This window comes from Dermochelys coriacea, chromosome 7 (genome assembly GCF_009764565.3).
Source record: "Dermochelys coriacea isolate rDerCor1 chromosome 7, rDerCor1.pri.v4, whole genome shotgun sequence".
In the NCBI taxonomy this organism is placed as follows: domain Eukaryota; kingdom Metazoa; phylum Chordata; order Testudines; family Dermochelyidae; genus Dermochelys; species Dermochelys coriacea.
The window spans coordinates 28,689,091-28,716,939 of NC_050074.1; the positions used below are offsets into that span (position 1 = coordinate 28,689,091).

The 27,849-nt window shown below is 44.8% G+C and overlaps 1 protein-coding gene across 1 annotated transcript in view; it reads right to left on the bottom strand.

Annotated features, from left to right (window-relative positions):
* The window catches only part of CACNA1D (calcium voltage-gated channel subunit alpha1 D), a 344,531-nt gene extending 327,320 nt beyond the window's left edge, over nucleotides 1-17,211 (bottom strand). Inside the window, 3 exon segments of the mRNA XM_043518866.1 lie at nucleotides 10,777-10,882; nucleotides 14,478-14,796; nucleotides 17,007-17,211. Coding sequence (XP_043374801.1) covers nucleotides 10,777-10,882; nucleotides 14,478-14,796; nucleotides 17,007-17,043 — 462 coding nt within the window. The 5' untranslated portion in view covers nucleotides 17,044-17,211.
* Nucleotides 17,212-27,849: the final 10,638 nt, after the last annotated feature.

A 27,849-nucleotide genomic window follows, 5' to 3' on the forward strand; every position in this document is an offset into this window, starting at 1 on the left:
TTGGGGCAGGAACAATAAACTGTTATTGTCCTGATTCTCTGAATCAAGGACAGTGGAACTGTACTTGGCCTTTTGTTATGATGGAGGGACTCACGATCAACTAAACAGCACTTGCTAGGCAAGGGTCATGGGTTCCAAAACTCAGTACACTGAGAGAGGTTGAGGATAGGTATTAATATCTGGTGGTCTAGGTACACCCCCTCTTGATCATTATATGCCAATTGCATCCTCTTCTTGTTCCGTGATAGAATATCAGAGCTAGTTTGGATTCCACTATGAGTCTAGTTACAGGCTACTGAGCTGAATTCACTTTGGGCCATTGGTGTACCAGCACTGAGGCTCCCCTACTACAAGCTGAAATCACTAAAGAGCTAAAATTTCTAAGAGCTGAAATCACTGAGTGTTGTGTTAAGTAGTTGGGGGGACCTGAAGATATATTGTAGAGCAGTTTATAGGATGGCGGTAGCGGCTCATGGGATGGCTGGCGGAGTAGAGCAGTTTGCGGGAAGGCAGGAGCAGCTTGCGGGATGGCTGGAGGAGTAGAGAGCGGCTGGCAATTTGTGGGGTGGAGCAGAGTCCCACGAAGAGGCTGGGCAGTCGGCTTTGGACCACGTAAGGTGCCCCTTAAACCCCCCCCCCATTTCCACCCAGGTTGGGGGGTAAAACTCTGCAGATAAACTTTCAAACTCTGGGACTGCACTGACTAGGGACGGAGACTTTTGGGTGTTGGACTTCTGGGATTTTGGGTGACTTTTGTATTGCTGGACTCAAGAACCAAAGGGAAAGGACATGGCCCAATTTGCTTGGGATGGGTTTTGGCTCATGGGTTGTGTTATGAATCCTATTGGTAGTGTTTCCCCAACATAATGCCACATTTTTTCTCTCTGTTATTAAAAGGCTTTTGCTACACTCAGACTCTGTGCTTGTGAGAGGGGAAGTATTGCCTCTTAGAGGCGCCTAGCGGGGGTGGTGTATATTTGTCCCAGGTCACTGGGTGGGGGCTCAAGCCGGTTTTGCATTGTTATTGGAATGGAACCCCTAGATACTGAACCCGGCCCTTGTTGCTGCCAAATCTGATGGGCAGAAGGGTTACACATCAATTAGCTCATCCAGGCTGGATTACTACAACACACTCTATTCGGTTCTGCTCTTGGGAAGCCTCCTCAAGCCTCATCTGGTGTAGAACCCAGGAATCTGTCTTCTGGGTGGGATGAGTTACCCTGAAAACAGGACACCCGTGATCTGTACAATGCATTAGCTGACTTCCTATTCAGTTCCAGGTGCAATTCAAGGCATTAGTGGCAATCTTTAAAACACTATCTGGTCTGAACCTCAGTTGTTGTGAAACCTCTTCCTTTTCTATTTCATGCCCCAAGAGTTGAGGTCATTTCCACTGTTGGTATCTGAAGCTAGCTACATTGCTTTAGTTTAGGAAGTCAGTGGCAAGGCATTCTCAGCTGAAAGCACTCACATTTGGAGCTTGTGTAACCCACACACTCCTGGGTGTTGTGTTCTGGCCCATCTAGAGGCACTGAGCTCACTCAGCTAAATGAGTCTGCTCTACAGCATTAGCTAAAAGCCAGTCGGCTTTTGGCTCACGTGGTAGAGGCTCAGGCACTAAGCTCCAGAGGCCCCAGGTTCAATGACAACCAGGGTCTGTCAGTGTTACACTTGCTTGCCTTGACTGTCCATCAGAGCCTAAGCAGCCTGAATTTCAGCTGATGCTGCAAAACTTTTAGGCTCAGTCATCTTTGAGTTCAATATTACTGTGTTTTTGTTTCTATTCTGATTTTTTTTAAATTTGTTTTTGGTTAGTTTGCCTTAGGTTAGGTGAAGGGTAGAACTGTTTGAGTTTTGAGCTAACAATTTTTATATTTTTAATAATAAATGCACAGGACCTAAGCACTGTTGACATGAGCACTATGTGACATTAAATAAATTAAGCAACCTCAACTACATCATCATCATATAATGAATCTCTGAGGTAACTTGGGGTAGGATTTTCAGAAAAACTCATCACTCATTTAACTCTGATCTCCTGGAAGTCATTGGAAAAACTTCCATTGAATTCAGTGGGAGCAGAGTTAGACCAATACTGAATGCTTATGAAAATCCCACCTTGGATACCAACTATACAAGGCTTTAATAGAGACAGCACTCTCTGTTGCACCTGGAAAATATTTCAATCTAGTGCTGATCACTGAACTTAAGAGTAACATGGTCCTTGCAAGAAACATTCTTTAAACAAACAGATAGCCAAGTCTTGCACCAACTGAAGTTTTGGAGAGGTTTTACAGAGTAGCCCCATACTGAATAAATTGCAATCCAATCATAGGCAAATGGGAATGTGGTAGAATTCTCCAGTTTACAAAAACTTGTGGGGTGGGAAACTGCTTCAGAACCACAGTTTAAGAACATTTTGTTTATGCAGCAATTGAAATCACTGTTTTCTCAGGGAGTAAAACTATATGAGCTAGTGTTTATGTGAGGTTTACCTGCATTAACATTGGCTGGTAAATTGACAAATTGCATTGTTTGCATATGCTCTGTAAAATGATTTGATAATCTTGGGTTATATATATTTTACATTAAACTATATGCACATCAAACTTTGCATCCCTGCTGTTTCAATAGTGCATAAGAAAGGTGTGAATTTCCCCCACTATTCTTAGGTTTTCACTTTGAATCTTAATCACAACTTAAAGTCAACATTGTTCATTACAATACTTTCCCACTGATCATGCCACTGAAAAAGTAGCTAACATGTTTCTTCAATATGTCAGCCATACTCGAATTTATTTTTATTAGCAAAGATTTCTAAGAGGAATAAGCTGCAAGTTTGAATAAAGAAAATACATTTATTTTCAAACAGAAGGAGTAAGTAGTACTCTATGAATTGGATAACAGAGAAGCTTTCCACAAAAAAACAGGGTGATGTGTTTACATTGCATCCTGTAATGTAGCTTGTGGGCCCAATAATGCACTACTTGCACCTTGCATGGTCATTTACACCTATTCTAAGAGAGCTAGTTCCTCAACTGTCGCCAAGACATGTTTGACACAGGTGAAGTAGAGCCATGGTAAAAGTGATTTTAAATCTCTTCTCCCTTTCTCTTTTTCCTATCTGAGAGCAAGTCTGGTCCCTGACAGAGTAACCCTGAGGATGGTCTAAATTAATCCCAGCTGCCCACAAGACCAAGAGACTATTCCAGCCGCTGGAAATTGCCAGGTGATAAAGGCATCCCAGTCACACATTCCCTTTTTCAGGGGCTGAGGATGAAGATAGCATAGAGACATTATGCTGACTCCATGTCACCTGGGGATTCTCAGAAGGAACAAGGAGCCCGTTAAGCTAGACTTCCATTCGCTTTATACAACCACAGTGATGCAAAGTTGCAAGAGTGGCTGTAAAATGTTACCAATTCAGAATTTTCATCTTTTTGTGGTAGTGTAAATTACTACAAGAGGTACAGGGATGTGGAGAACCAGCCCCTGTGGGATTTTATAAACCTTGATCGAAACAGACAAAAGAGAAGGCAATTCAGAATAATAAGCATATAAATGGTGTTGAATAACCCTCTCTGCCCTTGTTATAATATCTGAAATTTAAATATAAAGATAGGCCCAAGTATTTTTTTAAATAGTCCCCTTGCAGAAATGCTTCCCACTGAGGAGTTCTTACAGCTTTGCAAAAGATTACTTGCTGATGCATATTGTCCCTGTTTATAGCTATCAAATGGCATTTTCCCCATTGCTTTTAGAAAAGGAAGTCAGGTTGCTCTGGCAGTCAAACTGTTGTTGCATGTTTTGCTTATGTCAGAAAAGATGACAAAGTAATCGTTGTACTGAAAAGACAACTGCAACAAAAAACTTATCAAAACTATCTTGACCACACACACGAAAAGTAACGAGGAGAGATTTCAAAGCCTACTTGATGTTAAGCTTGTTTTGAAAGGGAAAAAAAGGTATTTCCCATCATTTGATTTTCAAAACTAAACTACTGACTTTCTCTCAGACCCTTCTGTGTACTCATAGAGTAAGCTATAAATACATTTTCACTTACTTTAATTGTCATTGATATGCGACCTGAAATTCAGGTGGCATATCAGTTACAATTATATCTTATATTTTGAATGCTTTTTCAAATGAAACATATTGAGATTTTTCTTTATAAAAAAGAGCATCAGTCAACAACTACACTACCTGTATTTTACACTTTGGCTAAAAAGTTACTGAAGGATTAGATACAATAAATAAAGTTTTAATTTCTCTGACATGTTTATCTGTTTGCTAAATAGGTGATATTATTTCCAGTAGAATCCAATCCTTGCCTTTCCTGCATACTGGTTAGTTGTCTGGCTTTTACGCTATAGATTGCACTAACTCTAAAGACTATGAATGAACTGAGAATCTGAATGTAGGACATACTGAAACAAAAAGATTAAAAACGTATATGATCTGGAGCACAGGCAGATGAGGGTGGGGTTGAGCACAGAGACCTTTGAATCAAAAGGACAAATACAGCAAAGACAATAAATATGTGGTGTACAATTCTTAAAAATAACAGAGAAAACTGTAGCCATTAAACAAATGCATCTTCATAGGCTTTTTTTACAAGAACGCTTTAAAAATTAATAATGGTATATACTGATTAGTTTCAGACTTTTATTAGAAGTTCATTGTGCATATAGGATTTCAATAAACTAGTTCAAGATAAATGTATTTTTCAATGGGTGTATTAATTTATCATGCAGCTTGGTGATTGAATGACTCGTGAGATTACTAATGAGATATGGCTATGGAGCCTGACACCTCTTGGTCACAAGTTTGATTAGGTCTACAATAGTCTTCTGCATTCCAAAACAATGCCCTGGAATGTACTATGTAGTTGACATTTCTACATCACACTAGTGGAATGGGCTTGCCTATGGGGGACTGACTGTGCCTCCTAGATCTGCCCAAGGAGGGGATCTCCTTCCTCTCACAAACAATAGGAAGGCGACTGAGCCATTTCTATGGGCAGTGTCATCCACTCTGGCTCCTCCAGCCCCATTAGGGTGGCAGTGATGAGCAGGCTGGGGGTATGGCTGGCTGTGCCAAGAGCACTGCAAGACAGGGAATGTATGCTGTCCTTCCTTCAATCCTAATGGGGATTCTCCCAAAAAAGCAACACAGACTGGGGAGGCATGATCTTTCATGTAGAGCCCCCTCCTTTTAAGGGGATCCCCAAAGGCAGCTGTAGCCAGAGCTGCCAGGGACACAGAGTTAATGAACAGATATGGGGGCCTCTGTGCAGATGGCTCTACCATCTGGTTATCTGCTATAATCCATGTGAAGTCCTAACAATCCTTGAGATTTTTGACTGGGCCTCACTGCCTATTCCCTGGAGACAGCAATCCCACCAATAAAACAATGTGTGGGGTTTAAACACAGGAAGGGCCATCCAGCCCAGCATAAGCAAAGTCCAGATTCCTTGTACGTAGTATTGATTGGTTCAGTACAGGTTCACGTTTATTATTCCTATTTTATTCCTAGGAAAGAGAACAAGAAGAGCCTCATAGGAATCCCTGCACAGTGGCAAAAATGCAGACTTATTTACACCAGCCTGCCTGCACATTTCAGAGTGAGAAGCAGAGCACACTAATCAGAAAGAAGCCCTGCCCAGGCAAGATAAGGAAAGTTCCCATATCACAGGGGGAATGCAACGTGGGGAGAGAAGACAAAGCAGGGATAAGCAGGAAGGGAGAAAAGGAGATGATCCAGTGGGTGGTGTGAAGAAGGAAAGAAAAGGAGAGAAACTGAGTGGGCAGGGATGAGGTAGAGCAAGGAAGACAGGAGGAGAAGGCAAACAAAGGGGAAGAAGAGGAAAAATAGAGGAGAGTGATAGGGCAGAGACAACAGATATCAAAAAGAGAATAACTGAGCTGGTAAGCACAAAGAAAGAAACATGAAGGGAAATAACCCAACAGAAGGGCATCAAAACTGAAAAGAGAAGAGAAAAGGAAGAAACGGAAGAAAGATACAGGGAGGAAATCCATCTGGCCAGAAACAGTGCCTCATAGCAGCCACTGACAGGAGACAGTGCAAAAAGAAGAACTGATTCACGCACTTGGAAGACTCAAAGCACCTGAAATACCAGGGGGAAGGAGAAAGAAATAACTTTAAAGTCTGAATGGAGTAGAGAGCTTATGCTCAAATATTCCATCCCAGTGCTCCTGCTACAGGATAGTAATGATTCCCACAGAAGTCAATAGGGATTTCTTGTATCAACTGAAAGAAGAACTGAGCCCAAACTGAATGTTAGGTTTTCAGTTTCTGCTCAGTCAGTGGGAGTTTTCATTGAGTTAGGATTATTTTAAAACAGAACAAAGACTTCATGACTTGGTTCAATAACTAGTTTTCAAGAACATCATTTGTCATTGTAAGAATGGTCTGCAATACATTTCAGGCAGTTCAGACAAGCATGAGCACATTGCTCCATTCAGGTAGAGGAGACTTCTCCCACTGGCATACATCAAAGGAAAAAAATTTCAAAAAGGCTCAAATATGCATGCACCTGCTCAATGCAAGACTGTCAAATTGGTGAGCAGCCAAGTACAGCCGTACCTGACAATTTAATTTTCCACTGCCTGCTTTGCCTGAAATACATTGCTCCCTTCTTTCTTCTATGTCCTACCGGCCTAGTAGGCAGTGAAGTACCAATATCCAAAGGGAGAGGAAGTACCATCAAGAGAACCCTAGCGGAAGAAGATGGTCATACTGCCTTCCCAATCCCTATAGCTAGGGAAAGAGAAGAGAGCGCAAAAGGCTCCTCTTTCCCACTCAGGAGACAAGAAAAAGAGAGGATAAAGAGAGCAATAAACACAGAGGAGCACACTGAACTCATCACAGCAGCCATGGACAGGGAATTTATGTTTACTAGACATCTATCAACCAAGGAGATACATAAGATTGGACTCCCCCACAGTGTAAGGAGGAAGAAACCTGAGCTATCCCTTACCAAGAACAAGGAGGGGAGTGTGCTGGGCTTAGAGCCACTAACACTGAGCTGTAGCTCACGAAAGCTTATGCTCAAATAAATTTGTTAGTCTCTAAGGTGCCACAAGTACTCCTTTTCTTTTTGCGAATACAGCTAACACGGCTGCTACTCTGAAACCTAACACTACACAACAACCTTCCCTTCTTCCTTTTGATTTACTAAATGTGTTAGTTCTTTACCATTTATTTCATAGTAGACAGATGGCTATAATCACAAAAACCATAACTACTACCACGGACACCTTTGATGGCTGTCTCAGCAGACGCAAGTGACTATATGTGCACAGATAATGAACAACCCTCTCATCCTTAGGCCTTGTCCATATTAATTTTTTCTTAAATTACTGCATTGTTGCAATAAAAATGGTGCAGATCCCTCTAGAAAATAACTTCCTGAAGTTTGAGAGTTGAAAATTGATTCACTTGACTCTCAAAATCTAAGACATGAGCTATTTAAGTTATTAATGTGCATATATTTGAGCCATTAATACTGTTAGTCATATCCATTTCTATTTGCCCTGTGATGTCTTTCATATATTTGTAATCAAATTAATTTGTCATAAAATGTATTTTATAATGAATATTGTGATGTATAATTGATTGTGTGTTGACTGTTTTCATTGGAGAATGAGTTGCACAATATATTTTTGCAAGTTAAGTCAGCAGTAGAGGACTGAAAGTATTCTTCATCAAAGGGATTCACCAATGGCTCAGCCAGTTATGTGATCTAATACTTCACTGATTGAGCTATAAGCAAGGATTTACTCTCAGAATTTGTCTCCTGGACCACTCAACCTGGTCTTGGGAAGCCACAGGAAGGGAGCTCTTCTATTACTGAATGTCTATTCTGCGCGTCTAAACTGGATAGAAGGCTCTGCTGCAGATTTCCCAACATTTGCAGGAGAAAAACACCTCTCCTGAGTACTTCCTAAGATGTGCAGGATGGGAGATCCTCTCAAGACCCAACTGCTCATCTGGGACAGATTCCTTTTCCAGTTCCCCATTGACCACTGCCCCACCTCTGTTTCCCACATCCTCGATCAGTGCTCTCTCTTTCCAGGACCCTATCTAGGTTTTCAACTTCATAAGTATATGTTTGATATGCTTACATTTTTATCTATATAAATTTTGCAAATGTAACAATTATGGCCCAAATTCTGAGCTGGTGTCAATGCATTTTATTCAATAGAGCTACAATGACTTACACCAGCTGACAACCCAGTTCTCTATTTTAAAATGTTATACAAATTTAGAGCTATAAAATTTCCGCCTTTACAATTTCCTTACGTTTTAAATGACCGCTTTTTTTTTTCGTGTATAATTATTTTGTTTTTAACTGCATTTATAAATTAAAGTTTATAGATAATCTGAAAGCATATGAGATATTAGGACAGCCACTGACCAAACACAGTTTCTACTGGAGTATCAGACTAACATGAGTAAAGAGGAACAGAAGCTGATGGAACTTAGACATAGCGGAAGAAGGGGGCAATAACAATTCTATAACATAAGCTCTACTTCTTCCTTAATACCACAGAACTCCCTCTATCTCACATCAATGAGTCCAGGGTCCCAGGGGCTGCCAGGCAATAGCCAACCTTCATGACAGGTTCTCGTGTGAGCCTAGGGGATATCCAGGAAGATACCTAGGTGCAGCTCCTGTACTTTGCCTCCACCCACATTTAGAGGAGAAATCGGGCTATACGGGGCAGACGAGTCAATAGATGCAGGATTCCACAGAAAAAGACGTCAGTCCAGTTCATGATGTACAGCTACCACCATGGAAACAACCAATCCAGTTTGATTCCAATCTATCTATTTTATTTGATCATATACATAACACAGATAAAATATATGCCTTCCCTTTCACCTGACTTACTCTGACCCGGTATCAAAAAAATGCTGCCAAAATGAAAACACTCGATTAAATTCTGCTCTAGAGTTGCTCAGAATTTACACCAATATAACACAGAGCAGAATGTGAATAGGAGAGTGATCAAGATGTAGAATTTGTTGATGTATATGAAAGGAGTCCAAAAAAAGCCTCTCTAAAATGCTAAAAAAAAATATGAATTTCTAGATAAAAGACTATAATTTATTTCTACTTAAAACAATATGGCTATATGAGTTCAAAAAGCAAGAAAGGAATAAGCACACACTTTAATCCTAAATGTTAACACATTATAAAATTAGGTCAGAAAGATACAAGTTCAGCTTTTGTAAAAACTATTGCTTAAAAACCCACGAAATTTTATAAAACTATTAGCCTCTGACACAAATATTTTACGCTTTCATGTGATGCTTTATGAAATTAGTTATTAACAGAGACTTTCTGATGGATTGACAGCTACGGAGATTTCTGCCCTGAATTTCTCAGAGAAAAAACAGATTGTTGATTGGCTCAGATATTCAGCGGCATAAATTGTTCTTTACATTGACCTGAATTAGTCTGCCTTTTGCCAGTGTTTTTATTGTCTATATTTGTTTAATCTTGTACTCTTGGTAAGCAAAGAATGCACAAAATGAGTCAATGTATACGAATTATCATCTATAGTAAAACAAACAAGGTTACAAATTGTAACCTGAACAAATGTCTTCATTCATGTAAGGCTATGCATTAACCCAGATATTCCATACAAAAATAATCCCACATTATCTGTTTACTCGTTTGGGTCCAATCCTGTGTTGTTGCTATTTTTTGGTTGGGGTTTTTTTTGTTCGGGGTTTCTGTTTTGTTTTTTTAAACACACCCAAATCTCCCAGGAGGATTTTGAGTGGGCAAAGACTGCACAGTCAGGACCTATGAACTCTTCCAGCTTTTCAATGTATCATTAATGTTAAAGTTATTATTCAATATAAACAACGGAAGCAATCCAATATTAATACTGGATACAATATGTATTACAAATACTATTATAAAATATATTCTTGCAATTACATTGCAATTTAAAAATTGATATATATTTATGACGAACAATAAAACACAACTGTAGTAAAAAAAAATTGATCCTAGATATACTCTGCTGTACATGATGCACTCTGCACATTGCAACCCAGGTTAGAAATCTCTGTTATAGCAATAGCAGTCTCTTTTTAAAACTCTGCTTTAAAGTACATAAACCCTCCTTTAGATTTGTCTTCATTAAACCAACACCTCCCCCTTACAACATTTCATTTTTTTACATGAGGGCAGTGTTCTAATTATATAACAACTATACAACAACGCTCATTGTATAAATTCTTGTCTTGGACTAGTTTATTATAAAGAAAAATCTCAACTAATTTAGACCCTAAAATATAGCTAAGAATTTAGCATTAAAATCTGAAAACATGTGAGACTAATATACTAGAAAGCACAGTATGACTTCAACAGGACTGATTTCAGAAAACTAAAGAGCAAAAAAACAGCAAAGTAATTTTAATCTAAACAACAGTCACAGACAAATTAAATTACATTCTTTTATATGCAACATTATCGTCAACATATATTGTCCCAAAAATTTATAATTTTTGTCAATTCTCTTTTTACAGCAGATACTACAGAACACACACTGAAATTGACAACCAAAGCAGTGAAATATTTCAAAGATATTTTGTTTCAGAGTATCAGTAAATGCCATTTTTTCTAACTAAAGCTAGTATCCATACTGACAACTGCTCCCTAATATTAGCAGTTAATTGTCAACGTATAGAATAAACCAACACAAATATAGAAAGAAAATCAAAAAGAATACTTACCAAGTTATGATTAGTTGAATTAGAATCATCTTCTGGGAATGGGATGTAAACAGCTAAGGCCACACAATTGGCAAAAATAGCCAGTAGTATAAATATGTCAAATGGTCTGAAAAATCTTGTTAAGGAATATATGGATTTTGAATGTATACACAACTCCAGTCTCATTCTGCTTTTGATTTCTATATCTTGCACTCACATTTTATTTTTAAAATAAGTCTGATTTTTTCACTACAAGCTTTTGAGTGATGACTTTGACAACCAATTCCTCCTGAGCATCAATTATATCACTATACCCTATTGTTTTCGATCACAATGACATTGAAATGCTCTATTTTCTTTTATGACAAGGAGCATAGCTACATTCCTTCTGCCACACAGTATTTTATATTAAATTCTGAGACATAAATCTAATCACACAATATTAAATCAATAAATTGGCCATTGGATTATATGGTATACTTACAAATCTATGCACACATACCTCCAATTAACCTTAATGGAAATTACATGTGTGTATCAAAGGAAGAATAAACACAGAGTGAAGATTATAGTAGGGGACAAGGAAGGTCCCAGTGAAACAGAACTTCAGCAGTTTTGCAGTGTGAGGGCTGGAAAGCTACGGCATGAGTATGCAGGAAGGTTCTGCACCTGTCTTACGTCTGTAACTGCTGCCTTCTGTATCAGGTCTGCCTCAGTCAGGGCTTAGAGATAAGGGTTTAGATAAGTAGAGCCAGGAAGAGGGACATGGTCACTTGCTCTGCAATTATATAGAACAAGTGGCTATAAACTACCGTGTAGAGGATATGTAGAAATTGCAGCCACTATCCTAGTCCAAGGGCTGAAATAGCAATAACAGGTAGCCAATCCCATTCCCACTGGGAACATGACTCCTCTTCCCCCAGAAATAAAAAAGTTTTTGAAGTTCATCCACACACAGCTCATTTACCCTGCCTGTGCACTGAATTTGGGAAGAGAAGCAGGATATTTCACTTATATTTATTTAGAAACATATACTATCCTCAATTCCATGCACAACTCTCATTGATTTCTATCTATGGGTATTTTGTATGTGCATCACGGGCAGTATACTGAAACATAATGACAGGTTTCAGAGTAGCAGCCGTGTTAGTCTGTATTCGCAAAAAGAAAAGGAGTACTTGTGAATGCATCCGATGAAGTGAGCTGTAGCTCACGAAAGCTTATGCTCAAATAAATTTGTTAGTCTCTAAGATGCCACAAGTACTCCTTTTATTTTTGAGTATATTGAAAATGGTCTTAATTGCCTTAGAGGCATAATCTCAGCAGATGAAATTCAATGCTATGGAGAGAGCCAGCACAAGGACTAGGCATACCTTAAAACCACTTAAGCCCTATCTTGCTGGCTCTCTTCACAGGAGAAAATTAATCCATCCTGAACAACAGTCTATGTTTGCAACTCCCATTAAGATCAATGGTTGCTCTTTTATGTACAGTAGATCTCAACATACAAAGTAGGAACATACATCTATCTAAATCTGCATTTTCCTGCTAGCAGAAATGAGTAGATTATATCAATTTGCATGTTAGTAAGTTACAACTTTGTTTTATGATGTAGTGCTACTGGGCCCAAATTCTGCTCTCAGTTATTCTATTCTGAATCCATAAGTATTTAACAGAGTGGAACTCAGCCTGAAAGAGACCAACTCATTGGAGTTTCTCTCACTTTATACCAGTGTAAATGAGAGCAGAATTTGACCCACTAAATCTAACTTGTAATTAAATTATGTTTAAAAAATAACTCAAAAGAAAATCTTTATAAAAGAGAGTAGCACTGGCCATTGCTAAATGTTTTACATTAACAGCTCTCATGCTGGAGGGTCTGTTTGAAGTAATACATTTTATTTAACCATCTACTTGCTAGCACAGTCATTTGCTATTAAAGGGAAATTATCTAGGTTGACAGGCCAAAATTTTACATCCCTTCCCATGACTCCCACCAAACTGATATTATCTGTTTCAAAATGTTACTTGAGATTTATGAAAAATACATACTATCAACTCTTCAAAAGAAGTTTTTAAATCCCAGCCCAAACCCATCACCACTGAACCAAGAAAACAAAACAAAACAAAACAAAACAAAAACAAAACATATAAGCCATTGTGAATATATGCTAGCAATTCTGCTCTCTCATCTATGACTATATGGGGAACAAAAAGAAAAGGAGTACTTGTGGCACCTTAGAGACTAACAAATTTATTAGAGCATAAGCTTTCGTGAGCTACAGCTCACTTCATCGGATGCATCCGATGAAGTGAGCTGTAGCTCACGAAAGCTTATGCTCTAATAAATTTGTTAGTCTCTAAGGTGCCACAAGTACTCCTTTTCTTTTTGCGAATACAGACTAACACGGCTGCTACTCTGAAACCTGTTAGTATATGGGGAACATATCCAAATATGTGTTTTGGCTGTCGATATGTCTTAAAAGTTCAGATAAATCATGTAGTGCAGACTACTTGTATGTACTCAGAGTGAATCTGCAGCGTGGCTCCTAATGTCTCCCTACTTCTCCATTAGGTAAGCATTATTTTGAAAGGACTTCTGCAGCAGGCTCACTGGCCCTAGCAGTAATGCAGCAAATTGCCATGGGGAAGATCTAGGCTTGACTTCTTGTTCCTTGGGCAAGCAGTCTTGGGAGAGCTATAGGGCAATAGCCTGTGGAGAGGAAATACTTCATATTACTCACGCAATTATTTATCTGCCAATTAGAAAGAAGCATTGACACATTTTGTCCCATCAAGTCTCCCTTCATCAGAATGATAACGGTTGCAACCTGGGGATTTGATGAAGGGATGTGAAGTAAAGGAAAGTGTGTGGAGGGGTGGGGGAAGGGGAATAAGAGATGTTATCTTGATTTCAACAGAGAAGTAAAAATTCCACATGGCAGGTGAGGAAGAAAGGGGCTATCTGGATCACCGGATGCATCAGTCAGCCTGGGGCAAAGTGAATAAGAAATTTATTTAATTTTAAAATATATAAATATGTAACCATACAACTATCTTTTACAAGGGCATGTCCAGAATATTCTCTAGGGATAAAATTATTTGAGAGTGTTTTTTCCTGGGGGAAAATAGCTGGGGAACATACCACCTGCTACCTTGCTTTTTTCTGTACATTTATGTTTCATATATTTATTTTAATTAGGGAAATTAAATTCCATGTAATGATGACAGATTAAGGGATATAGTCTCATTTTGATAAGCAGGGATTTAAGTATGTAAACACCATTAACATCAGTGGGTTACACATGTACATATAAGTGCATCAGCATGTGTTATCTCCCCAACAATTAAAAATGCTTCCACTGCCAGGAAGGCTATTATTTTAATATACAATTTATTAACTGTAAAACAAAACCTGAAACATAAAACATTACAAAACATTGTTTAAACCAATGACTTTTTTTTACCTACACACATGTATATGAAAATTAATTTCATATTTTTATGAATGTAGACTGTGAGATTGCAATTTATTACAAAGAAAATATGAAATGTAACTCCAAATCCAATACCATGTAACTTTACAACAAAAGAATTTAAAAACTGTTCTGCTCCTGTTCCAAGGCCTTATTGCTTTTTTGTGCTGTCCTAGACAGTCTCTCTGACATATTTGGAATATTGAAAGAACAGACAGTAAAAACCAAATTGCATCAAAAGGATACTTCCATTCTACTAGACTAATGCAGGCTCTTCGTATTGGGTTATTGAGGGATAAACAGAAAAGGGCACGGGGTGGCCGACTGTTAGATGTATTACCCTGTTTTTTGCTCTTGGCATATTGCTGGCGTTTTCTTTGGGAAAGAGATCCTACGGGTTGGGCTGTGGTGGTGCTCATAGTTTGGGCAGCCTTGGCTTGTCTAGCAGCATCAATTGCAGCTTGCCAAGATAGAACAGTTTGCTTGGATGGTGCTGAACTGTTTGACTGAATAGTTGGTCCGTCACCAGGGAGAGGAATTCTGGTACTACTTGCATAGTTTGCCTCTGCAGAAGAAAAAAAAAAAAGTCATTTAGTTTTAATTTTTTTACATTCAAATATAAACATAGTATTCTAAATAAAAAGGATAGAGCTATTTAAATAACACCTGATGTTTCCTTTACACACAAACGGATATATATTAAATAGTAGGCTCCTTCCACCATAAGAAAGATACAGGAATCGGTATTATAAATGTCAGCTAATAGGACTGTCAAGATATGTGCTGATACAGAAACACTGTTCATCTTGACTCCTCCACTTGAAGCATTGTATTGGAGTTTTCCAAATTGTATGTCAGCTTGAACATCATCATATTTATATCTAACAAATCCTTTCTTTGTGTGTGTGTGTGTGACTGAGTTTGTTAAAACAGCACAGTATTCACTATTTCCCCCTCACCCCCTCATTTTGGGCAAAACAAATTCTAATAGTTCAGAGTATTCTGAATCATTTATCAAATTAGAAATATTCTTGTCAACAAGATAAATCCTTCATCTTTCTGCATTCTTACAAAAGGAAACTATATGGACACTTCCCTCCAATTAAAATTCAATAGCCTTTGATGATAAACACTTCCAAAAACATCAGTATCCTCCACATTGTAAATTGCCATACTGAAAACCCTCCAAAACCTTTTAAGGGGAAAATAAACTACAAATTCAAAATAATAAACCGTTGAAATAATCTCATCTAGGTGGTCAACAAAGAAGGCAAAACAGCCCTACAGAGCAGGGATATTTGTCTTGCAAGCTTCCCAGCTGAAGCAGCAGAGTCTAGTACCAATGGCGCCTGTAAGAAGGCCCCAGTAAACTCAAAACTTGAAGATATCTGAGGGGGCAGAAAGATGGAAGGTTAGCACAGGATATGTGCTGGGAATTAGGGGAGAGAATGAGACTTTTTAGGGGAGAGAATGACACTCCGGCAGATCTGCCGGGGCAGGAGATGGAAATATTATCCCCTAATCATTCACCTGACATAAAACAGATAAAAGTTCCATTTGCAAAACCAACACCACCCTCTACCCACCCACGCAACCTCAGCGAGGCAGTAAAAAACCTGCCCTGTGCGCGTGTGGGTACGATGGAGATGCGGATAGAACCGGGTCTCAGCTGCTGCTGCTTCTCTCCTTGCCCAACTTCGTGCGGCTGCCTGCGTGTGCGTGTGTGTGCAGGGGGAGGAGAAGGGGTAATATTAAAATGGCTCCCTAGGCTGGCAGCTGGGAAGAGGTCACTCCTGGATCTAGCCTACAATATCTCCTGCTGCCCACGTGGATCTCCCACAGAGATGTGACACTCGGCACATCAACAGCTGGGTCCATTGCTAGGTTACCAGAGAGGAGAGAGAGAGAGAGAGAGCGCCTGCTGCCTCAGGTCACAGCTTGACACTGACAGTTTCTCCCGACTCATTTTCCAAATCATTCTTTCGTTTTCCAACGGCCCCACATGCTCCCCCCACCACCACCCCGCCTCCCTTTCTGCGATGCCATGCAACGGGACTCGGCACAAATCAGCCACCCTCCATCTGCCTTTAAATCAAGCTTTGACCATGAAACAAAGCCCGAGCGTCAGGGCTCCCCGGGGGAAGCTCCTGCCCTCCGGCACGGCCACACAAGCCCAAACTTACTGTTAATTTCAAGAGGGGCGAATCATTTCAACCCAGCCCGGGGGGCAGCAGCAGCGCCTGAGCCTGTCGGCAAGGGAGATTAACACACACGAGCCCCATGTGTCGTCTCTCGCCGTGCGCCAGGGGCAAGTGGGCTGAAAGCATCGCCCCGAAAGCCCGCCCGATAACCACCCCTCACCTGCCCCTGCCCCGGGAAGCTGCATTTCCAGCCGCGTGTGTCCACACACACACACACACACCCCCCGCTCGCAGCCCCACCAGCTGATAATAATGGCCTCAGGGCAAAAGACAAGCGTGTGCCCATTAATTAAACCCGCTCCCACGTTGGTCACACGCCGCGGGCAGCATCCCTACCCCTCTTCCTTGTCTTTTATCCCCGGGCCCTTCCTAAATCCCTGCTATCCCCTTCCGTCTATATCTATCTTTAGCCCTATTCCCAGCCTTAATCCCCCACTCGCATCCCTTCTCCATCCCAAAGCCCCCCGGGCCCCTCACCTTCCCCATGCTCTACACCGCCCCCCCCATCTCCCAAATCCCGCCCCCCCCACCCTGGGGCATGCTGCTGCCCTGGCCGGGTGCACCGGGCTCTTACCTTCTGGGCGCTGCTGCTCCTGCTGCCGCTGCTGCATTATTCTCACTTTCTGCCGGGTGTAAACGGAATAAAAGCAGAGACGCTCCCGCTCCCACCCCCACGCCAGGTGTGTGCTGCCCCCCTGCGCTCCCCACTATCCGACCCCCATGGCAGCGACTAATGAGAGGCGAGGGGCTGCTCCTCCGCCGCCGCTGCTGCCAAATCCCTTAGAGTTGGGGCCAACATGACACTCACATCCGGGTGACACGGGATCTCTCCATCCCTAGCAACCCGGCGGCGGCGGCTGCTGCTCGGCCCCGCGGCTGCTCTCCCCCGCCGCCGCCACAGGGTTAACTCCCTCGCTGCCGCCGCCCCGCAGCCGCCGCCGCAAACAGAACCGCGCCAGCCTCCTTAACCCTTCGCTGCCCGGCTCGGTGCAGCACCGCCGGGGGGGGGGGAGCTCGGTGCAGCCCCTCGTCTCCCTGCTATTTACTAGCCACAGCCCCTCACTTCCCTCACAGACCGGAGAGCTGCCCTCCACCCCTCCAACCATACCCTAGGCCTGCCCCACTCCCTCCCTCCCTCCCTCCGCTAAACCCGGGCCCTGCCCCACACATTCACACCCCCAGCCATTCCCCGGCCCTGCCCCACTCCCTCCCTCCCTCCCTCCGCTAAACCCGGGCCCTGCCCCACACATTCACACCCCCCAGCCATTCCCCGGCCCTGCCCCACTCCCTCCCTCCGCTAAACCCGGGCCCTGCCCCACACATTCACACCCCCAGCCATTCCCCGGCCCTGCCCCACTCCCTCCCTCCCTCCGCTAAACCCGGGCCCTGCCCCACACATTCACACCCCCAGCCATTCCCCGGCCCTGCCCCACTCACTCCCTCCCTCCGCTAAACCCGGGCCCTGCCCCACACATTCACACCCCCAGCCATTCCCCGGCCCTGCCCCACTCCCTCCCTCCCTCCGCTAAACCCGGGCCCTGCCCCACACATTCACACCCCCAGCCATTCCCCGGCCCTGCCCCACTCCCTCCCTCCCTCCGCTAAACCCGGGCCCTGCCCCACACATTCACACCCCCCAGCCATTCCCCGGCCCTGCCCCACTCCCTCCCTCCCTCCGCTAAACCCGGGCCCTGCCCCACACATTCACACCCCCAGCCATTCCCCGACCCTGCCCCACTCCCTCCCTCCGCTAAACCCGGGCCCTGCCCCACACATTCACACCCCCCAGCCATTCCCCGGCCCTGCCCCACTCCCTCCCTCCCTCCGCTAAACCCGGGCCCTGCCCCACACATTCACACCCCCAGCCATTCCCCGGCCCTGCCCCACTCCCTCCCTCCGCTAAACCCGGGCCCTGCCCCACACATTCACACCCCCAGGAATTCCCCGGCCCTGCCCCACTCCCTCCCTCCGCTAAACCCGGGCCCTGCCCCACACATTCACACCCCCAGCCATTCCCCGGCCCTGCCCCACTCCCTCCCTCCCTCCGCTAAACCCGGGCCCTGCCCCACACATTCACAACCCCCAGCCATTCCCCGGCCCTGCCCCACTCCCTCCCTCCCTCCGCTAAACCCGGGCCCTGCCCCACACATTCACACCCCCAGCCATTCCCCGGCCCTGCCCCACTCCCTCCCTCCCTCCGCTAAACCCGGGCCCTGCCCCACACATTCACACCCCCAGCCATTCCCCGGCCCTGCCCCACTCCCTCCCTCCCTCCGCTAAACCCGGGCCCTGCCCCACACATTCACACCCCCAGCCATTCCCCGGCCCTGCCCCACTCCCTCCCTCCCTCCGCTAAACCCGGGCCCTGCCCCACACATTCACACCCCCAGCCATTCCCCGGCCCTGCCCCACCCACTCCCTCCCTCCGCTAAACCCGGGCCCTGCCCCACACATTCACACCCCCAGCCATTCCCCGGCCCTGCCCCACTCCCTCCCTCCCTCCGCTAAACCCGGGCCCTGCCCCACACATTCACACCCCCAGCCATTCCCCGGCCCTGCCCCACTCCCTCCCTCCCTCCGCTAAACCCGGGCCCTGCCCCACACATTCACACACCCAGCCATTCCCCGGCCCTGCCCCACTCCCTCCCTCCCTCCGCTAAACCCGGGCCCTGCCCCACACATTCACACCCCCAGCCATTCCCCGGCCCTGCCCCACTCCCTCACTCCCTCCCTCCGCTAAACCCGGGCCCTGCCCCACACATTCACACCCCCAGCCATTCCCCGGCCCTGCCCCACTCCCTCCCTCCCTCCGCTAAACCCGGGCCCTGCCCCACACATTCACACCCCCAGCCATTCCCCGGCCCTGCCCCACCCCCTCCCTCCCTCCGCTAAACCCGGGCCCTGCCCCACACATTCACACCCCCAGCCATTCCCCGGCCCTGCCCCACCCCCTCCCTCCCTCCGCTAAACCCGGGCCCTGCCCCACACATTCACAACCCAGCCATTCCCCGGCCCTGCCCCACTCCCTCCCTCCGCTAAACCCGGGCCCTGCCCCACACATTCACACCCCCAGCCATTCCCCGGCCCTGCCCCACTCCCTCCCTCTGCTAAACCCGGGCCCTGCCCCACACATTCACACCCCCAGCCATTCCCCGGCCCTGCCCCACTCCCTCCCTCCGCTAAACCCGGGCCCTGCCCCACACATTCACAACCCAGCCATTCCCCGGCCCTGCCCCACTCCCTCCCTCCGCTAAACCCGGGCCCTGCCCCACACATTCACACCCCCAGCCATTCCCCGGCCCTGCCCCACTCCCTCCCTCCGCTAAACCCGGGCCCTGCCCCACATATTCACACCCCCAGCCATTCCCTGGCCCTGCCCCACTCACTCCCTCAGCTAAACCCGGGCCCTGCCCCACACATTCACACCCCCAGCCATTCCCTGGCCCTGCCCCACTCACTCCCTCCCTCCGCTAAACCCGGGCCCTGCCCCACACATTCACACCCCCCAGCCATTCCCTGGCCCTGCCCCACTCACTCCCTCAGCTAAACCCGGGCCCTGCCCCACACATTCACACCCCCCAGCCATTCCCTGGCCCTGCCCCACTCACTCCCTCAGCTAAACCCGGGCCCTGCCCCACACATTCACACCCCCCAGCCATTCCCTGGCCCTGCCCCACTCACTCCCTCAGCTAAACCCGGGCCCTGCCCCACACATTCACACCCCCAGCCATTCCCTGGCCCTGCCCCACTCACTCCCTCCCTCCGCTAAACCCGGGCCCTGCCCCACACATTCACACCCCCCAGCCATTCCCTGGCCCTGCCCCACTCACTCCCTCAGCTAAACCCGGGCCCTGCCCCACACATTCACACCCCCCCAGCCATTCCCTGGCCCTGCCCCACTCACTCCCTCAGCTAAACCCGGGCCCTGCCCCACACATTCACACCCCCAGCCATTCCCTGTCCCTGCCCCACTCACTCCCTCAGCTAAACCTGGGCCCTGCCCCACACATGCACACCCCCAGCCATTCCCTGGCCCTGCCCCACTCACTCACTCCCTCCCTCCGCTAAACCTGGGCCCTGCCCCACACATTCACACCCCCCAGCCATTCCCTGGCCCTGCCCCACTCACTCCCTCAGCTAAACCCGGGCCCTGCCCCACACATTCACACCCCCCAGCCATTCCCTGGCCCTGCCCCACTCACTCCCTCAGCTAAACCTGGGCCCTGCCCCACACATGCACACCCCCAGCCATTCCCTGGCCCTGCCCCACTCACTCACTCCCTCCCTCCGCTAAACCTGGGCCCTGCCCCACACATTCACACCCCCCAGCCATTCCCTGGCCCTGCCCCACTCACTCCCTCAGCTAAACCCGGGCCCTGCCCCACACATTCACACCCCCCAGCCATTCCCCGGCCCTGCCCCACTCACTCCCTCAGCTAAACCCGGGCCCTGCCCCACACATTCACACCCCCCAGCCATTCCCTGGCCCTGCCCCACTCACTCCCTCAGCTAAACCCGGGCCCTGCCCCACACATTCACACCCCAGCCATTCCCCGGCCCTGCCCCACTCACTCCCTCAGCTAAACCCGGGCCCTGCCCCACACATTCACACCCCCAGCCATTCCCTGGCCCTGCCCCACTCACTCCCTCAGCTAAACCCGGGCCCTGCCCCACACATTCACACCCCCCAGCCATTCCCTGGCCCTGCCCCACTCACTCCCTCAGCTAAACCCGGGCCCTGCCCCACACATTCACACCCCCAGCCATTCCCTGGCCCTGCCCCACTCCCTCCCTCCGCTAAACCCGGGCCCTGCCCCACACATTCACACCCCCCAGCCATTCCCTGGCCCTGCCCCACTCACTCCCTCAGCTAAACCCGGGCCCTGCCCCACACATTCACACCCCCAGCCATTCCCTGGCCCTGCCCCACTCACTCCCTCAGCTAAACCTGGGCCCTGCCCCACACATTCACACCCCCAGCCATTCCCTGGCCCTGCCCCACTCACTCACTCACTCACTCACTCCCTCCGCTAAACCTTGGCTCTGCCCCACACATTCACACCCCCAGCCATTCCCTGGCCCTGCCCCACTCACTCACTCACTCCCTCTGCTAAACCTGGGCCCTGCCCCACACATTCACACACACTCCCAGCCTTACCCTGGCCCTGCCACACCCCACCCTCTAGCCATACCCAGGTCCTGCCCCACACATTCAGCCCCTCGGCCCTACCCAGGCTCTGCCTCCCACACTCATCCCCACCTCCTATGACCCCTACCCACGACTTGCCCCAGCCACAGACTCTGCAAATCAACCCTTCACCCTTATCCACTTCTCCTGCTGTCCGTGCCTAGCTTCACTTAATCATCCTCTCTCCATCTCTTTACCATACCCATGGTCTGCCCCAGCCAGAGAAGCAGGCACTCATCCCCCTTCCTTTCCCTAGCAACCAATATGGTTCTACTGTTTTAGCATCAGCCACTCATACCCATTACTGGAACTCTCTCTTTCCCTGTTCACAATCATAGCTACGTCCACAGCTCCTTCTCTTCTTCCCCATCCCTATATTATTTATCCCCCATTTCCATCTGCCATGCTTATTGTACAATACTTTAGCCCTTATGCCATCTCCAATCCATCCTTATTGCTATATTCATTTCCAATCTCGTTCCCTTCGCCATTGGTATCTCCCATGTCTTTCACTTCTCAACCTGTTATGAATGGCTAAGACCATACTCAAAGACTAGTCGTCAAAGGTTTGCTGTCATACTGGGAGAATGTAGCTAGTGGAGGCAATCAGCACTGGGTACAGAACTATTCAATATTTTAATTCATGATTTAGATAAATGAGTGGAGATTATGCTTATAAGATTTAAGAATGACACCATGCTGGGAGGGGTTGCAAGCACTTTCGAGAACAGGTTTAGAATTCAAAATGACCTTGACAAATTGGAGAATTGGTCTGAAATCAACAAGATGAAATTCAATAAAGACAAGTGCAGAGTACTACATTTAGAAAGGAAAAATCCAGTGTGCAACTACAATACAACTACAACATGCAATTAAAATGAGGAATAACTGGCTAAGTTGTAGTATTGCTGAAAAAGTTCTGGGGGTAATAGTGGATCACAAATTGAATGAGAGTCACCAGTGTGATGCAGTTGTGAAAAAGGCTGATATCATTCTGCAGTGTATTAACAGGAGTGTTGGATACAAGACACAGGAGATAATTGTCCAACTCTACTTGGCATTGGTGGGACCAAGAGTTAGGTACTTAACCTGTGTAGGTACTTTTGTAAATACCACCAGTGCCTAAATATCTTTGCAAATCTAGCCCTAAGTGCCTATGTTACCTTTGAAAGTGGGACTTGTGCTTCTCAACCATTTAAGTATGTTTGAAAAATGTACCCTAAAGGGCCTACAATAAACCAAGGTCACATTTACCCTTCCACTTCACAGGTGTTCATTAAATTCCTGGCTTTTGTGTCCTGCCAATGCTAATTCCACTTGCTTGGTCCTCATGATAGAACCCAGCACTCGCCAGCAGAGGACCCCCACTTGGATCCTTGAAATCAAATATTTCAGGTCCTTGGGCCTCTCTATCTCAGGTCCTGGCACCATGGACCTGACATAATCCATCCTTGCCTCTAATATACAACTGTTCTTTTCACAAACTGCCAAAACCTTAGGCAAATAGTCTCCCTGACTTCAGTGGGACTGATCAAGGTGATTTGGCCCCAGCCACTAGACCAAAATGTCCAATCCAGTATGAAAATCAAAATGTCAACTTTTCCAAATACTTCTTAACAAAAAAAGTGTTGTTGCCATTCTCTTTATGTTATTCAAGAAATGTATCGTACACAGTCAAATTAAACGTTTTAGTCAGTTTTGAGATGTTTAATGTCATTGATGCTGTTTATTCTGAGAAGAAATAATATTTGTTTTTCTCTTATTTGTATTGCAGATGAAATATGCTCATATATTGGATTGGTTGACATACGATAGTTACTTGATGAAGTCATGAATTCTGCTGAAGAGTTATTTTCCTGCCTTTTTAGTAAACTGTAGTGTCTAATTATTTCACTAACATTGCTTTATTTTTATTATATCATTTTAACATTGTTTACTGACTCATGAATGAAATGTGCAGCATTAAACTGATGTTTTAGAATGTTTATTGGCTAAAGTAGTAAATGATGAGATTGTGAATAAAAACATCCTACAATAAGAAAAACAAATTCAATTTCAGTGTCTTCATGTTGGTAATACTAAATATTGCTCTTTGTACTGCTGAGGCAATGCACTTCCCTTTATATTTTGAAGGGGTGAAGGGCAGGCCACCAATATACTCAGAATCATCCCCCAGTACACCATGGAATTTGCTGCAAAAATGCCTTTCAAAATTAAAACTGAGTTTCAAAAGTAACTCTTCATCCAGGTATCTGTTTCCCCTTCCCCACCTTGGACCTATTGAACAACATTAGTAAGAGAGTTATGCAGCCATGGAGGAAGCATGGCATACATAGCATCGAGATACAGGCCATTCATGCAACAAGCTGGGATCTATTGAGTTGACTAGATTGCCTTCCTTCTCAGGATTTGGTTAGTTGGAAGGCACACAAATCTGGTCCAGTGGGGTGGTATCTAGTCTTTTACAGCCTCCGAAATATTTACTTGTTTTCCCCTTTCTTCACAATTGTGCACAATAGAGGATGATTTAACCATTTATATCATTTCACCAAAACTTCGGCCACCTCTGCAGCACTTGTTTAACAGTGCACAGCAACACTACACAATAATTTACAGCAGAAAGAACAGACTAATAACACATCCAATTGAAATGCGTCTGGGAGCTATGCAGGCCTAATATAATTTTTTATCCTACATGGAGTTAAAAAATGCAGCTAATCCTCCAAAATCAAATAATACTTCCCCATGCAATAGGCCAGCTGAAATTAATGGCACTCTTTCCATTATAGCTAATTACTTGTGTGTGTCATAAATATAAAGAAAAGCAGTACTTGTGGCACCTTAGAGACTAACAAATTTATTAGAGCATAAGCTTTCGTGAGCTACAACTCTCTTCATCGGATGCATTTGGTGGAAAAAATGTTTCCACCAAATGCATCCGATGAAGTGAGCTGTAGCTCACGAAAGCTTAAGCTCTAATACATTTGTTAGTCTCTAAGGTGCCACAAGTACTGCTTTTCTTTTTGCGAATACAGACTAACACGGCTGCTACTCTGAAATAAATATAAAGGGAAAGGTAAACACCTTTAAAATCCCTCCTGGCCAGAGGAAAAACCCTTTCACCTGTAAAGGGTTAAGAAGCTAGGATAACCTCGCTGGCACCTGACCACAATGATCAATGAAGAGACAAGATACTTTCAAAGTTGGAGAGGGGGAGAAACAAAGGGTCTGGGTCTGTCTGTGTGATGCTTTTGCCGGGGACAGAACAGGAATGGAGTCTTAGAACTTAGTAAGTAATCTAGCTAGATATGTGTTAGATTCTGATTTCTTTAAATGGCTGAGAAAATAAGCTGTGCTGAATGGAATGGATATTCCTGTTTTTGTGTCTTTTTGTAACTTAAGGTTTTGCCCAGAGGGATTCTCTATGTTTTCAATCTAATTACCCTGGAAGGTATTTACCATCCTGATTTTACAGAGGTGATTCTTTTTACTTTTTTTTCTATTAAAATTCTTCTTGTAAGAAACTGAATGTTTTTTTCATTGTTCTTAAGATCCAAGGGTTTGGATCTGGGGTCACCTTTTCAAATTGGTGAGGATTTTTATCAAACCTTCCCCAGGAAGGGGGGTGCAAGGTTTTCGTGAGGATTTTGGGGGGAAAGACGTTTCCAAACAACTCTTTCCCAATAATAAACCTAGTTAGATATTTGGTGGTGGCAGCGAAAGTCCAAGGGCAAAAGGTAAAATAGTTTGTACCTTGGGGAAGTTTTAACCTAAGCTGGTAAAAGTAAGTTTAGGAGGTTTTCATGCAGGTCCTCACATCTGCACCTTAGAGTTCAGAGTGGGGAAGGAACCTTGACATGGTGGCAGAATGGTGGGATTAACTTGAAATCATTTTGAGATCAATTTGAGATTTTTTGAACCAGAAACACTGATTTTAAAAGGGAATTTTTTTCCCCTTTGGGCTGCTGGAAAGCAGGTTTCCAACTGGAAGCAGTTGGAATTTTTCTCTCTGCTTTGGGGCCAGAGCAGAGACAAAATGGAATTGTCTTTTGTGAGCTGGAGTTTTCTCTACCTAAAGGCAGGGTAGTTAACCTCCTGCAGGGAAATTCACAAGTCTTCACAGACCTGAAGTTTTCTGCTTTTTGTTTTTGTTTTTTTTTTTCTTCTCCTAAGAGCAACTAGAGGGGTTTTCTGCCTATTTGCCTGGAGACAAAGGTGTTAGGGGTTTTTTGTTTTTTGTTTGTTTTTTGTTTTTTTGGAGTTTTCTGTAGGCTGACAATCACTATCAGAGAATATAGGTATCCTATTACAGCACAGCAAAATTTTACAAGCCAAGTTTTTTTTTTTGTTTATTTTGTTTTGGTTTTCTTTCTAACTCTCGGGTGTAAAGTTAGTTAAAAACGGAGAGGTTAGGATGACAGACTCCACGGTTCAACTAAAGCTGGAATTAGCCAGATTTGAAGCTGAGGAAAAACAAAAGAAATATGAAAGACGGACAGAACTCATGTGGATGGAAATGGATGCACATGCAGCCAGGGAAAAAGAAATGGAGGCTGCCCACAGGAGGGAAATGGAGGCAAAGGACAAAGAACTGGAGGCGAAGGTAAAAGAGAGGAAGCGTTCACTGGAGATGGAGAAGGCAAAGGCTCAGCAGAATATACCAACAAACCCTAGCAATCCTTCTCCAGGTACTACTTCCCATCCCAGAAAGTTCCCCACCTACAAGGCAGGCGATGATACCGAGGCCTTCTTAGAAAACTTCGAAATGGCCTGCTTTGGGTACAACATCTCTACAGACCAATACATGATAGAGCTGAGGCCGCAGCTCAGTGGACCCTTAGCTAAGGTGGCAGCTGAAATGCCTAAGGAACAAATGAACCAGTATGAACTGTTTAAAACCAAGGCGAGAGTCAGAATGGGGCTAACCCCCGAGCATTCCCGTCAGCGGTTCAGAGCCCTAAGGTGGAAACCAGACGTGTCATTTACCTGACATGCCTACCACATTGTGAAACATTGGGATGCCTGGATATCAGGAGAAAGTGTTAAATCTCTAGCAGATTTGCCCTTTCTAATGCAAATGGAACAGTTCTTAAAGGGTGTTCCTGAGGAAATAGAAAGATACATCCTAGATGGGAAGCCCAAAACTGTAATCGAGGCGGGGGAGATTGGAGCCAAATGTATGGAGGTGGCAGAGAAGAAAAAAACTGGTCACAGTTGGAGTGGATACCAGAAGGGACAACCTCAAACCACACCCTACTACCGGGGGCAGCCCAAGGCCCCACCTACCCCACAAGGAACCCTCCAGACACCTTATCATCCCACCACACCATTCTCCAGCAAAATTCCAGTGTCATACAAAACTTAGATTCTATAGCCTGGTAATTTTCAGATAGGGTTACAAGAAAATATATATTTTAAAAATTTTAAATTGAAGTGAAGAGCACCATGCTAAATAGGACCAGCTAAGGATCTGTCATGAGTATATTGGAATAATTCTCTCATTTTGAGGGTTTGATATATGGAAATAGAAACACTTCAATAATGGAAGTGGTTTCCAGCCTCAAAAAGAATGAATATACAGACTGTTGGATAACATGGACGCCTTTGTTACGGATGGTCTGATTTTACATTAATTGTGCACCCAAAACTTCCCCTGAGATTTCTGGGGGTTCTGAACAGAAAACATATGCAAGATTGAGCTCTTATTCCAATAAACAAGGAAGAACAGTACCAAAGACACTGACATTTTTATTTGCCTGTTAGGGCAGGGACATTTGCCCACCGAAACCAATGATCTATCTAATAAGCATATTTACTGGCAACATATGAGAAATTCAGCATAAGTATAATCCATAATGTAAGCCAATGTTGTTAACACAAATAGTGCTTTAATTGTTTCTCATGTTATTTTGGGCTGGATTGCTTTTATTTAGGTTTTTACTATATATAATGATCCGTAAACCTATCTATCAATTTTGTATCAAGCTTCATCACCACTAACTGAATTCTGCTCCCATTGGATTCAATGGGTGTTTTGCTAGTTACTTCACTGAGAGACAATCAGACCCTAAAGCAGTATGAAATGATTGCAAAACACATTTTACCGTAACTATTTTTGAAACTAGATTAATTTTTAATAGTCTCTGTAGGTAAGTGTGGAGAACATAACATATTTTTGACGACATCAAAAAGTCTGTCGTTTAACCTAAAATGTAAAACATGGTTTTAT